At 60.2% G+C, this 12,368-nt stretch overlaps 1 protein-coding gene across 1 annotated transcript in view; it reads left to right on the plus strand.

Moving 5' to 3' along the window:
• PCNX2 (pecanex 2) overlaps positions 1-12,368 on the plus strand; it is a 215,259-nt gene that overhangs the window by 166,460 nt on the left and 36,431 nt on the right. The window contains exons 27-28 of the mRNA XM_006146000.3: positions 2,615-2,830; positions 8,432-8,685. Of these exons, the coding sequence (XP_006146062.1) occupies positions 2,615-2,830; positions 8,432-8,685 (470 nt within the window). The remainder of the gene's footprint in view (positions 1-2,614; positions 2,831-8,431; positions 8,686-12,368) is intronic.

Here is a 12,368-nt window from a genome sequence, read left to right on the forward strand (position 1 = left end):
CCCCCCCCCCGACAAGGCGAGCCTCCAAACGCTGCCACTGCAGTTCGGCTTCTGCCTGCCGCCAACGCGCAGCAAGGACGTCAATCTGACCCTGTTAGAAAGTCCTAGCAGCCGAGCCGGCTCTTCCTATGTGGGTGTGCTCGGGGCGTCTTCACCTTCCTGTGCTCACCAGTCACGCCCGGCTCCCAGAGGGACAGAGCAGGCACTCCGGTCAGACCTGTCGTCCTTGCCTCCGACCTCCCAGAGTCTGTCTGCACTTTGCCGGAATACCCAGGAGGGAGCCTGGATGGAGTTGGTTTTGGTGTTTCTCAGGCTTCCCAGAGCCAGGACTTCCTCCCAAAGAAATAGTCATGAATTGACGTCTCCCCAGCCCTCCCAGCACCCTCCTCGCCCGCAGCCCCCGGTAGCATGTCCCAGTTTACCCAGTGTTCTCTGCAGGAAGCTCTGTCCCTCCTCTGGAGAGAAAGGGGTCCCAATCCCCAGTTCTGTCCCCAACACGCTGGCGTTCCATGCGAAGGTATTCCACCTTCCTCTCTCCTTCCCCGCATCCTGCCTTTGCCCTCCGCTGGGCGTGGTCACTGATGGTCACCGACCACGATGCTGTTTATCATCAGCAAAGGCTCATGTTAAACAAACAAGAGCACTTGACATCCGGTCCTGGCTGGGATGCAGAACCAGGATCTCAGCCCTGGGGCGGGGACTGGCCCCGCTGCCGGGCGCTCACACAGCAGAAGCCAAGTCATCCTCACACAAACGCTGTTCATGGCTTTCCCGTGGCCTTACCAGTCACCAAACTGGAATCAAGTCAGGTGGCCTCAGCTGATGAATGGATGATCTTGGCGTGTGCCTACCAAGGAGGCCCTGTCAGCGGTCAGAGAGGTCACAGGTGGTCACGGCACTGCGGAGGAGGGCACTGCTCCAGTGGTGCTTTCGTGGCAGTGCGTGTTCTACAAGACACACAGAATAGAATACTGGGAAGGGTGAATTCTACCCTACACAATTCTTCAATAAACACACACACACACACACACACACATAATCATTTACAAGTGGCGCCAGTTCCTATCTATGTAATTACATATGATGTATTTGTGTATATTATGTAATACTAGTAACAACTGTTTGCAGTATATATTATTGTAGAGATATAAAATTGATGCTGTTTATTGCCTGTAAGTTATAGCTCAATGACTCTGATTTTAAAAAAAACAAACCCTGGGGTTACTTGAAAATGTTCTTCAAAACATTTCTCATAGAGAAACTGAATTATCCATGGTGGGTGTTTTCTAATATTATTTCCATCCACAAACTGAAATGCCTTTATTAACAGGGCTCAATACCGAACAAGCACTGAGGCGACTCTAAGTGGGGCATGCGATACCTTAGCTGGCCACCACCACAGGCCACGTTACGAAGTCCCGTCTCTATCAGGAGCGCTGAGAACCCACTAAAGGCTCACGGGGGCGTGCGTTTTCCAACCAGGTCAGGAGGCCAGGCTCTGTGGTTAGTAGCTGCAGGACATGTTGGGGTTCTGCCAGGACCCAGATGCAGACGTGAAGGGTCTGGGCAGAGATGTGTCCTCACCGAGTTTACGGGGCCTCGGAGAGCTCAGGTGTCAGTCGATAGCCACGCACTGGCGAAAACGCGCAAGGAAGGTAACCTCGGCCTGCGACCCCCGCACTGCACCGCAGTGGCCCACAGCCGAGAGCCCTCGTGCGGGTGCGTCCTGCAGCTGTCAGCCACAGCCTCCTGGAGTGGTGACGGAGCTGCGGCCTCAGAGCGACAGCTAGCGAGCCAGAGAGGATGGGGTGCGGCCCAGGGGGAGAGGCCTGCCCCTCCGAAGGCCCTCAGTGGGAAGCAGCTTGGGAGGCCCTTGACTGGAAGAAGTTCTGGGCTGCTGCTCGTGAGGGCAGGAGGGAGTGCGGTGAGGGAGGATGGAGGCTGACACGCCTCCCTGTGCCCACGTGGGCTCGGCTGGCTCAGGACTCTTGAGTGATACCTTACCTGGCCACCGCCAAGGCCACGTTACAAAGTCTTGTCTCTGTATGAGGAGCGCTAGAACCCACTAAAGGCTTCAAGTCATAGGGTCACAGGTACCTGGCTCAGAACAGATTGGGTGGCAGGTCCGAGTGAGGGAGCACAGGTGAGTCACGTGGCCGGTGTGTATCCACAGAGAAATAGCAGGAGCTCAGAATAGAGCTGGAGGAAGGTGGGGAGTGTGAACAGTATTTGAAGAAGGTGGAATGCAGAGGGAGTGGGGAAGGAGGTCTCGCTATGGCGGTCTGGACTGGACAGTGGGAGTCAGGGACAGGGACAGGTGAGAGGAGGCCAGGCAGCGACAGGAGTGCAGGTCTGGAGCCCAGCTGGGAGACGCAGCTGGAGCCGCGGCTGTGAGTCCGTCGGCAGCACTTCAGCGCAGGTGTCGACGGCTGGTCTAAGCGAGGCTTGGAGGGCGATGGGAGGGTTTATTACAGCCCTCTAAATGGGCCCAGAACGGGTCCTGCTCTTCGTGTGCTGGGAGGAGTGTGATTTTCCTGTGATCAAGTGACACTCGCCGTTGCCTCGGCCTGAGGACGTGGGGTGGGCACTCACAGGTGTCCCTGCCTGCCTGCAGGGGGCGATGACAACAACCTCAATGCCATCTTCTATGAGCACCTGACGCGGACCCTCCAGGAGTCCCTCTGTGGAGACCTCGTCCTGGGTCGCTGGGGAAACTACAGCTCTGGAGATTGCTTTATTTTGGCTTCAGACGACCTCAACGCCTTTGTCCACCTGATTGAAATTGGAAATGGTCTTGTCACCTTTCAGCTTCGAGGACTGGAATTCCGAGGTAAGAATCTTGTCCTTGGGAGCGCTGTTGGGAGCCCATCGCTCGTCGCTCGAGTCATTATGGCAAGTTTGGTCAGGAGTGGCCAATGCAGAGGCAGGGTTTAACGCCCGTCCTGCTGAGCGAGAGTGACCACCTCCTGTAACCATGCGCCTGCCGGGAGGGACCCCTCCACTGTGGGTATGGGGGACACAATGTGGTGTATGAACCATGCAGCAGCCAGTCAGGCCCTCTAGGGGCATGCCCCTTCTGAAAACGCTGGTAAGCAGCGGCAGTCACGGACCCCGTGGGACCCACAGTAGGCCCTGGGTCTGCCGGGCTCAGGTGTTTGGGCCTGTTGCCTGCAGGTCACCTACTGCCCCTGAGCTTCCCTTCTCCATCTGCGGAAGGGTCTAGGGGAGGAGCTGCCGTGCGATCACATGGTGTGGGCAGGTGAAGGCAACAGCGGCTCTTTGCTCTGGTAGGGTCTCTGGACTTTCCTGTTCCCTTCAAACTGCAGTGGGGCTGGAGCCGCCGTAAGAGCCACTCTGGTGCGGTAAGGACACCTTGAGAAATTGCCAGCTCTCCTGCCCCATACAACCGTTAAACGACACGTTTGCTTTGACCTCGCTCACCTGCAGTTTGGGACACAGGTCTCTGCAGGAGCACGAACTTGAGGTCTCAGTTATGCCGTTGTTACAGGAAGGACCCAGCTACCCGAGTGGCGGCTCTGTCCCGTGTCTCTGCAATCTGTAATGCCCTCCTCCCAGGGAAGGGCTGTTTCTTTGACCTCCCTTGGTGTTCTCCTAATTTTCAGCATTTTGCTTGGCTTCTCAAGTCCCTACTGGCAAACTTCAGGCTTGCTTTCAGTTAGATCTCATCTATTGGGCACAGCCTGGAGCAGTGAGCATGTTGCGGGCAGAGTCCCTGAAGTTCGCCAGGGGACGCTTACTGCCACGGCACAGGCTCTGGCTCCTCTCGAGACTTGAAAAATACAGCCAGGAGGGAGGCAGGCTGCCCAGGCTGTGGGCCGAGAAGGTCCCGTCTTTCCAGGAAAAGAAGTGTTCATGCCTCTGGGAGTTCTGAGCTGCAAACTGTGGGACCCAAGCCTGGCTCCCTTCCGCAGAGGACGGTTAACGGGAGACACTGAATTTAGGGCACAGACTTGGCTGTGGGACAAGAGGCAGGTCTAGAATCCCGCAGCAGCTGTGAGGAGTCCCAGCCTGGCTGGCAGACTGGGTGCCGCCGTCCACGCAGTGAGCCCCTGCTGGTCGCCGCCCGCGGGCTGCATGAACAGCCCCCTGCCCTGTCCCCCCAGATGCGTTCCAGTGCCCTCTCTTCTTGGTGACGCTGGCACATTGGTCAGGGTCTGGGGTGGACGCTTCAAAGAGTCAAAGTCAGGGTCCCCACAAGCTCCCTCTGTGCAGGGGCACCTGGACAGAGTGTCTGACTCTCAGTCCTGCAGGGGGAGGTGGTCGCCACCTTGCCGAGACAGGACATAGGTGCACTGGCTGGAGTCCACCAGCTGCATAATGGCCACGTTCAACCTCAGCGAGGGGCGGGCCCGACGTGTGTTCAGGCCTCAGTGAGGGACGGGACTGACGTGTGTTCAGGCCTCAGCGAGGGTCGGGACTGACGTGTTCGGGCCTCAGCGAGGGTCGGGACCGACGTGTTCGGGCCTCAACGAGGGTCGGGACTGATGTGTGTTCAGACCTCAGCGAGGGTCGGGACCGACGTGTGTTCAGGCCTCAGAGAGGGACGGGCCCGACGTGTGTTCGGGCCTCCGCGAGGCACGGGCGCCAGGACGGGCCCGACGTGTGTTCAGGCCTCAGCGAGGGACGGGACCGACGTGTGTTCAGGCCTCAGCGAGGGACGGGGCCGACGTGTTCGGGCCTCAGCGAGGGTTGGGACCGATGTGTTCAGGCCTCAGCGAGGGACGGGACCGACGTGTATTCAGACCTCTGTGAGGGACGGGGCCGACATGTTCAGGCCTCGGCAAGGGACAGGACCGACATGTGTTTTGCCTTCACAGCGAGTGTGGGGGAGGCACCTCCGCCCGACCCTGGGATCCCGGCCAAGGGTCCAGCAGAAGCGCTGCTGCCCCTCCCCCCACGGTGCTGTCATGGTCACCCTGGGCTTTGATATGGGGCCAGCAGAAAGCAGAGAGTGGCGTGAAGGTGGTTACGGGCTGGGCTAGTCTTGGACCGCCGTTTCCTTGCACTAGTGCCTGGACTGACAGATCTGCGAGAGGCGAGGCAGGGCCATCCAGCTGGGGACCTGGGGGAACAGCGGGCGGCCTGCCAGCCCAGCGTGGCACGTCCCTCCCCAGAGTGGGGGCACAAGTCTTGGGTAGCCAAGGGGGACCAAGGGCCCCGCCATGTGCCGTCCTTTGGCCCGCACCTCAGTGGGTGGTCACCATGGACAGGGAGGTCACGAGTCCTGTTCTGTGTGACCCCAGGCCCCAGAACGGAGGCGAGCTCTCTCCCGCCAACACGCCAGTAGGACTGAGGCTCCTGCTGCTCACGGTCTGCATACGTGCGTCCACCCAGCCAGGGCGGAGTGAGGGTGACATTCCCACGCTGACAGGTGAGGGGCCAGGCAGCCGTGCCGTGGTAACACGCCTGGACGGCAGGAAGATCCCGGTTCATGTCCTGGCGCCTCCCGGTGGCAGGTTCAAGGTTTCCTAAAGGAATGGGAGCCGTGGAGTCTGATCCCACTTAGCCCCTGAGTGGGGGACACAGAACGGTGGAGCAGTGAGAGTCGGCGAGCCGTGTCGCCCGCCCTCTGCTGTGCTCCTGTGGCAGGCCAGGGGCCTAGGCCACGCCAGCTTGTCCCTGTAGGAGGGAGGTGAAGGATCAGGGCGTGGCAGCAGCAGGAGCCAGGCAGCCTGCAGGCGTGGCCGAGGGGGGACACCAAGGGCAGGGGCGAAGGCAAAGGGCAGGTGGGTCTCATCTGTGAGGACGCGAGCTCCTGGCTACGGGGAGCGCCCTGACCGGCAAAGGCCCAGCACACTCCCGGGAGGGCAGAGCTCATCCCTCCCAGCTGCCCCAGGAGAGGCACACCGGGAAGTGAGCAGACTCAGAGCTCACAGCCGGTGACTCGCACGGCTCACCCCCACCGCTGTCCCCTTCCACCTGACCTCCACGCCGTCCTGTCGTCCCTCCTTTCTAGGAGTTGTGCACCGCTCGGTCACTGGGCACCAGAGCTGGGCTGCGGCCCCCACCCCTCGTGCAGCTCTGTAGCAAGTCTCCAGGCGGGCAGCACATCGGGACGGTCAACAGGGCAGCACACTGACAGGCCGCTCTGAGTCCCAGCTTCTTCCTGGGAGCCTGATGCGATTCTGATTTCAGAGCGCCCCGTTCAGGAGCCATGAGCACCTCCCCAGGTGGCGCACCAGGGCACACTAAACCTCTGTGCTCCATCTGCCACAGCGGAGCATCCTCTCCTCCCAGGAGAAGGTGCTGCTGGCAGAGACCCAGGGCCGGGACCTGGGCGGGGATCAGAGGAGACGCTGAGCAGCAGCAGGATCCCCACCCCTGCGGGTCCGGAGCAGGGAAGCCCACGTGCCTGCACCCTGTCCCCCTGTCCGTGGGCTCCCAAGGCCACTGTGGGAGACGAGCAGCACGGGGGTTCAGGCTGAGGGTGGAGGGCTGGCGCTGATGGCTGGAGACGGGATCTGCAGAGGGAGGGAGACAGAGGGGCTCATCCCCATGGCGGGAGAGAAGGGCAACACCTGGCACGGAGGGGGCAAGGGAGAGGGCCTGAGCGTGAGGAAGGGTGAGCGGGGAGGGCGTGAGAGCACGCACGGCCATGGCCGTGGTGTGGAAGAGCAGCCTCTGTGAGACGGCTGCGTGGCCGCTCTTGCCAGTCGCTCGTGGATGCAGCCTGGGAGGGCCAAGTTAGCCGGGGCCGGGACTGAGCCCGATGGCTATGAGGACGCAGACAGGATGAGGGCACAAGGACGTGTTCGTGGGACGATGGCTCTAACGTGGCCACGGAGAGGAGGGAAGTGAAGGTGGAAGGGAGGCCCCACAGGACCTGGCGGTAGGACCGAGGTGTGGCCCCAGGAAGGGCGCGAGGACCGTCAGTGGGCCGTGGCGGCCGTGAGCTGGGGAAGCCAGGTGGTGGCTGTTAGGGAAGAGGACGTTTGGAACTGAGAGGAGGGCTACAGGTCCTGAGCCCGCCGGTGACCAAAGACGAGGGTGTCACAGATTTGGCCAGATCCAAATCTAATCATCTCTCAGCGCTTCCACCGCAGCCTGGTCTTCCACCAGGGCTCACTCGGCCTCCCAGGTGGAGTCCTGTCTCCCACTCTCACTGCCCCACAGCCCATTTTCCAGGCAGCAGCCTCAGTGGGCCCCGAAGACACACACCAGCCCACGATCCTCCTGAGCCGAGACCCCCAGCAGTTCCTCCAGCTCAGTGCTCCCCGGCTGCCTGTCTGCTCCCTCTGTCCCGTCCCCACATGCACAGTCTGTCGTAGACGTCCCTGCTGCCCTGGGAGCAGGACGGGCCGCTCCCACCCCAAGGCCTTGGCTCCGTCCTCTGTCTGCCCAGAGCACCTTCCACTGGACGATGGCGCAGTGGTGAAAACACGGCACTCTCAGACTGACTCACGTGAGAAGTTCCTGTTCGTGTCTGGAGACCTCCCTGAATACACTGGGCCTGGGCGGCCCGTGATCCAGAGCTGGCTGGGGCTGCTTCCTGCCACTCCCTGCATTTTCTCTCCTTCCTAACTCCACTTGGATAATTATTTTATGTAGCTTTCTTTTCATCTCTACATCTGGCTTTTCTTTCTGCTGTATCTACACTACCCAGTTTAGCTGTCTTCTGGAACTCTCATTTCACCCAGCTCTTAAATTTCTTTTGTCCTTATATCTTTCCTTCCCTTAATCTATGCTTACTGCCCAGGTTACCCTGAAAAATATGCACTAGCTACCACAGCCACCAGCAGCAGCACTAGGACCAGCAGCAGCAGCAGCAAATGCCCAGGTGCTCCTGCTGCCCTTCCTGCCTCTCCTACTTTGTTCTTGTCTTCACTGTGACTCATGGTTCAAGGCCCTCCCTCATGTCATTGGCCTGCTGTCTCTGTTTCCTGTCAGGTCATTGAGGAAAATGTCAAGGTAGGTAGGGTGTCCTGTTTTTAAGAGTTGTTCTCACCCTCTGTCTTGTTTCTGGAATGAACTCCCTTGGGGATGTTCCCGTTGACCCGGATCAGGAGTCCCTGGCCTCCGTGGTGCGGCAGGTGGCATGCCCTTGCAGCTTGGTGTGGGCCTCCTGTAGGGCCTGTCCTGGGCGTGCTTCGGGACACGCCGGCCCCTCCTTCTGCCCCCACCTGCTCAGTGACGACCTGCAGCTCAGGGCTGTATATCCGTGTCCATGACCGCCATGAGGACGTGCCTCCCCTGAGGTCAGAATAGGAGAAGCCGGGGTCAAAATGGACGAACGGACGAAAGCCTGAGCAATGATGGGGATCGTGACAGACTCGGAGGCGCTCTAGGAGAGAGCAGCCCTCCGGTCCTTGAGCCTCTTCGGCACCCTCCGCTCTGTTGAAGGCACGGGCTCCACTCTAGGCGGCCTGGGCGTGGCTTTGTGGCTAACTCCAGCTCGTTCCTTCCTGGCCAGGAACCTACTGCCAGCAGAGGGAGGTGGAAGCCATCATGGACGGTGACGAGGATGACCGCAACTGCTGCTGCTGCCAGCCGGGCCACCTGCCCCACCTGCTGTCCTGCAACGCCGCCTTCCACCTGCGCTGGCTCGCCTGGGAGACCACGCGCTCGCAGTACATCCTGGAAGGCTACAGCATCCTCGACAACAACGCCGCCACCATGCTGCAGGTGTTCGACCTCCGGAGGCTGCTCATCCGCTACTACGTCAAGGTACCGTCTGCCCCAGACATGCGTCTGAGCAGTGAGGTGCCTGAGGAGCGGCATTTGGGAGCTTCTCAGCTTCCCAGTCAGGCCCCGCAGGCGTGGGAGCCACTGCTTTTGAGAAAAATCTGAGAGGGCTTGGCTCTGCCCATGGCGTATGCCAGGAGCCCCATGCTGGGCCTCGGCACTAGCAGGCGGGCTGCTTTTCACCTCGCTCGTGCCCGCACACCTGCTGCAGCACAGGCTGCTGGCGCCGGTACATTTAAACAGCCGAGAAATACTACCGAGCCTTAGCGCCCGGTCCTAAGCATCAAATTAGAACCAAGCTGTCTGCCTGGGGGTCAAAGTTATTTCTCAGTTCGTGATGAAAGCTGACACCACGCTGCACGCCGCAGTCAGGCTGGGCCAGGAGACAGGGTGCGGGGCACTGAGCGGGGCAACAGTGGTTTCTGCAGGGGAGTGGACAGGGAGGGTGGCATGGCTGAGAAGGGTCCAACCAGGGAGGACTTTGCCAGGTGGACGCCCTCCCTGGCCAGTCCACAGAGGGTCCACATTGTAACGCTCAAAAAGAGGAGCTCAGCTGCCCAAGGCCGCGAGCTCCCTGTCACTGAGGCCGAGACGGTGGTGCGACAGGAAGGAGGGAGTGCGGACAAGCATGGAGCGTGGGCCCAGCTCAGGGGTACAGGCGGAGTGCCCGACCCAGGAGCTGCAGAAGGGGGACCGTGTGTGAGCAGGCCTGCGAAGGTGCTCCCATTGTCCTCTCCCACGTGCACACACACGCTCCATCATGACAAAGAAAGTGGACACCTGAGGTTCCCACTGGCTGAAAAGCAGGACTTTAGGGAGTGTTTGAGAGTTACTGAGGTTCCCACTGGCTGAAAAGCAGGACTTTAGGGAGTGTTCGAGAGTTACTGAGGGGACCACTGGTGCCCGCAGGAGCTGCTAAAGCTCGTAGGAAATGGAGCCCATGGGATGTTACCACGTTCCTCGGCCACAGCAGGAGCGTATGCAAACCCTTTCCTGTAGCAGAACACCTGCACCACCTGTGTGCACTCGGGGCATGCAGCCCTCATGCCCACGTGTCACACAGACGTCTGAATGCTTTGCCCACCCTGATGTAAATTAGGGAAGATCTGGGAAGCAAGCAGGGAGCGTGACTGTCCCTTGTAGCCACGGTTTTGCTCCCAGGCTGTTGTGAATCATACACAGTAAGTTTGTCACACGCAGAGTCAGCTCTGGAGGCCCATACCGCCCGGCTGGCGTTAGGTTTGGCAGCGGCCTGAAGAAGCAGGGGCACAGGCACCAGGGTTACTCCTGCCCACGCGGAAGGAGGTTGGTGACAGCGGGCCCTGGAAAGTGTGTAGGGACCCAAGCTCCTGCCAACGCCCAGCTCCCCCACTGTAAGTGTCTGTAACTGCCCCCTGCCCAGCTGCACAGAGCCCGTGTCTGTCACCAGCTCCCCCTCCCTCCGCGGGCCGTCTCTACTCCTCGAGCGGGGACGCCCTCAGCAGAGGGGCTGCCCGACTCCACGGGTCCCCAGAGCTCTTGGTCAGGTCAGCGGCAGGGCTGAGTGAGAGGAGGCTCCAGGTAGTGTGGGAAACGGGTCTGGGCCATTCGGTCTGGACAGAGGAACCCAGGCCTGGGACGAGCAGCCTGTCCCAGATGTTGGTGGCAAGGACAGGATTTGCCCCTCAGCCCCACAAAAGCCAATCCACAAACCAGCCGTGTGGCCAGACTTTCGGCGCCCCATGGGGCTAACAGGTGACCGCAAGAGGGAGTGAGGAGAGGCGGGTGCTGTACCCTCCCTGGCCTGACCGTCTGGATCTCCTGGAGGCTTGGGACTTCACTGGACCAACTTTGTAAATGACTTTCTTTATTGGCGACAGAACAGGGTGTGCACCTGCAAGAGGGGGGCACCTCCTATGGCTGGCCTCACCGTGACCCCTCCTGTAGCCCCTCAGGCACTCGGGCATGCAACTGGTACTTCCGACTGATCGGGCCAGGGCTCCGAGCAGCAGGTGCTCAGGGCTTCCTGGCTGCTGGCCGCGATGCCGTGCCGGGCTCACCTGCTTGTGCCGCCTCCTCCCTTTTCCTGGAGCTGATTCTCACCCCATCCTCCGGCTCCCGGGACCTCAGGGCAGCCCGTGTGCGTCTGCCGCTCCCTCCCTTGCGCTCCCCAGTAAGTGCAGGGTAATGTGTCAGGGAAGAGGGCTGAGGGAGACCCCAGACCTGCCGGGTACTGGCTGGCCAGTGGAAAAGGATGGTTTTAACTCATTTTCTACAAGGGGGGAGATGGCAGAGCGAGTGTTGCAAGTGGGCCTGCAGGGGCCTGGAGGGCGAAGACGCGCTGCGAGCCCGGCACTTTGCATGGGCCAGCAAGACCATGCGCGGGTGTTCCCAGGAAGTGGGTACTCAGATCCCCACGTTCCACCCAGAAACCCGGACTCCAGGGCCTGAGGTGGACCCACAGGTTTATAACTTAGGGGTTTCCCATGGGGCCAGAGGGTAGCGTAGTGGCCAAACCCAGCCCTGTGAGCTGACCCAGGTGGGAAGGTTCAGGGTTCACTCTGGGGACCCCCTTGAGTTCTCGGGGCCCGTGCCTGCCCATGACGAGTTGGCTGAAGCTGGGTGGGTCACAGTACCTACTCTGGGGGTGCTAGCTCTCTCTTTCTGTCTCTCTCACTAGCAGAAGACGGGAATCAGTAGATGTTAAAAATAAAGTTTCCTAAGTGATTTTATGACCAAGATGCCTGAGAACCACTGTAGGCATCTGTGCTCGGTGGAAACAAGATTGCCTTGACTCGAAACCAGTGTAGGATGGGCTGAGCGGTCTGGAAAGACAGGGCCCTCGGTGCCCCCTAGTTCATGCTCACCCCAGTCAGGCCTGTTCGTCTGGGCTTCCCTGACAGCACACGGGGCCGCCTGCCCTCAGTGGGGCTGCTCAGAACCCGCCTGTCCCCCTGCCTGCACCCCTGGTGCAGCTCCTTGGGGGTGCGTGGGAGGACAGACTGAGTATTGAGCGGGAGCATTTGGGGAGCAAAGGCCACCCCGGCCAGATTGCTCGGGGGGAGCGGTCCCAGAGGTCAGCCTGGTTCTTTCTTGTAGCCCCTTACCAGACAGGAAGTGGAAGAGGAAGAAAACCTTGAAATAATTCCTTTACACAAAAGGATTTGTTCTTCCCCTAATAAACTGGGTCAGTCTCCCCGCCCGCTAGAAATGTGTTTGAAATCCTTCCCTTCATGAGCAGCGAGGTTTCCCCTGGTGTCTCCTCCACCTCCCCCAGTTTACTACTATTTCAGAGGCTCTTCGCCATCAAGAAATCAGCTCTCCGCAGGGCCGGCCCTCCCGGCTGCCGTTGTTTCCGATATGCTGGGAGCTTGCCTGGTGGAAGAGCCAGTCTGTGAATTAAATCAGGAGGGTCTTGCTCTGACACGGTCCAGGCTCCCCAGTCAATCTGCACTCTCCGCCCAGCTCACGGTTGCCCTCGGTGTCGGATCCATTTCATCCCAACAGCTCCGAAGGCTTTCGCGTTTCAGCAGCCACCTCTGTGACAGAATCTGCCTACTAATGTGCAGATGGGTGTGACTGGCAACTTAGGGGGCCCTGTCTCCCCGTGAGAGGCCTGGCACTGCGAGCCCCGACACCTGGGAAAGAAGAGCGTGCCCCTGGGGTGCCCTGAAGGCGGCCATCCA

The sequence above is a fragment of the Tupaia chinensis genome, unplaced genomic scaffold (genome assembly GCF_000334495.1).
Source record: "Tupaia chinensis unplaced genomic scaffold, TupChi_1.0 Scaffold000161_1, whole genome shotgun sequence".
Taxonomy (NCBI): domain Eukaryota; kingdom Metazoa; phylum Chordata; class Mammalia; order Scandentia; family Tupaiidae; genus Tupaia; species Tupaia belangeri.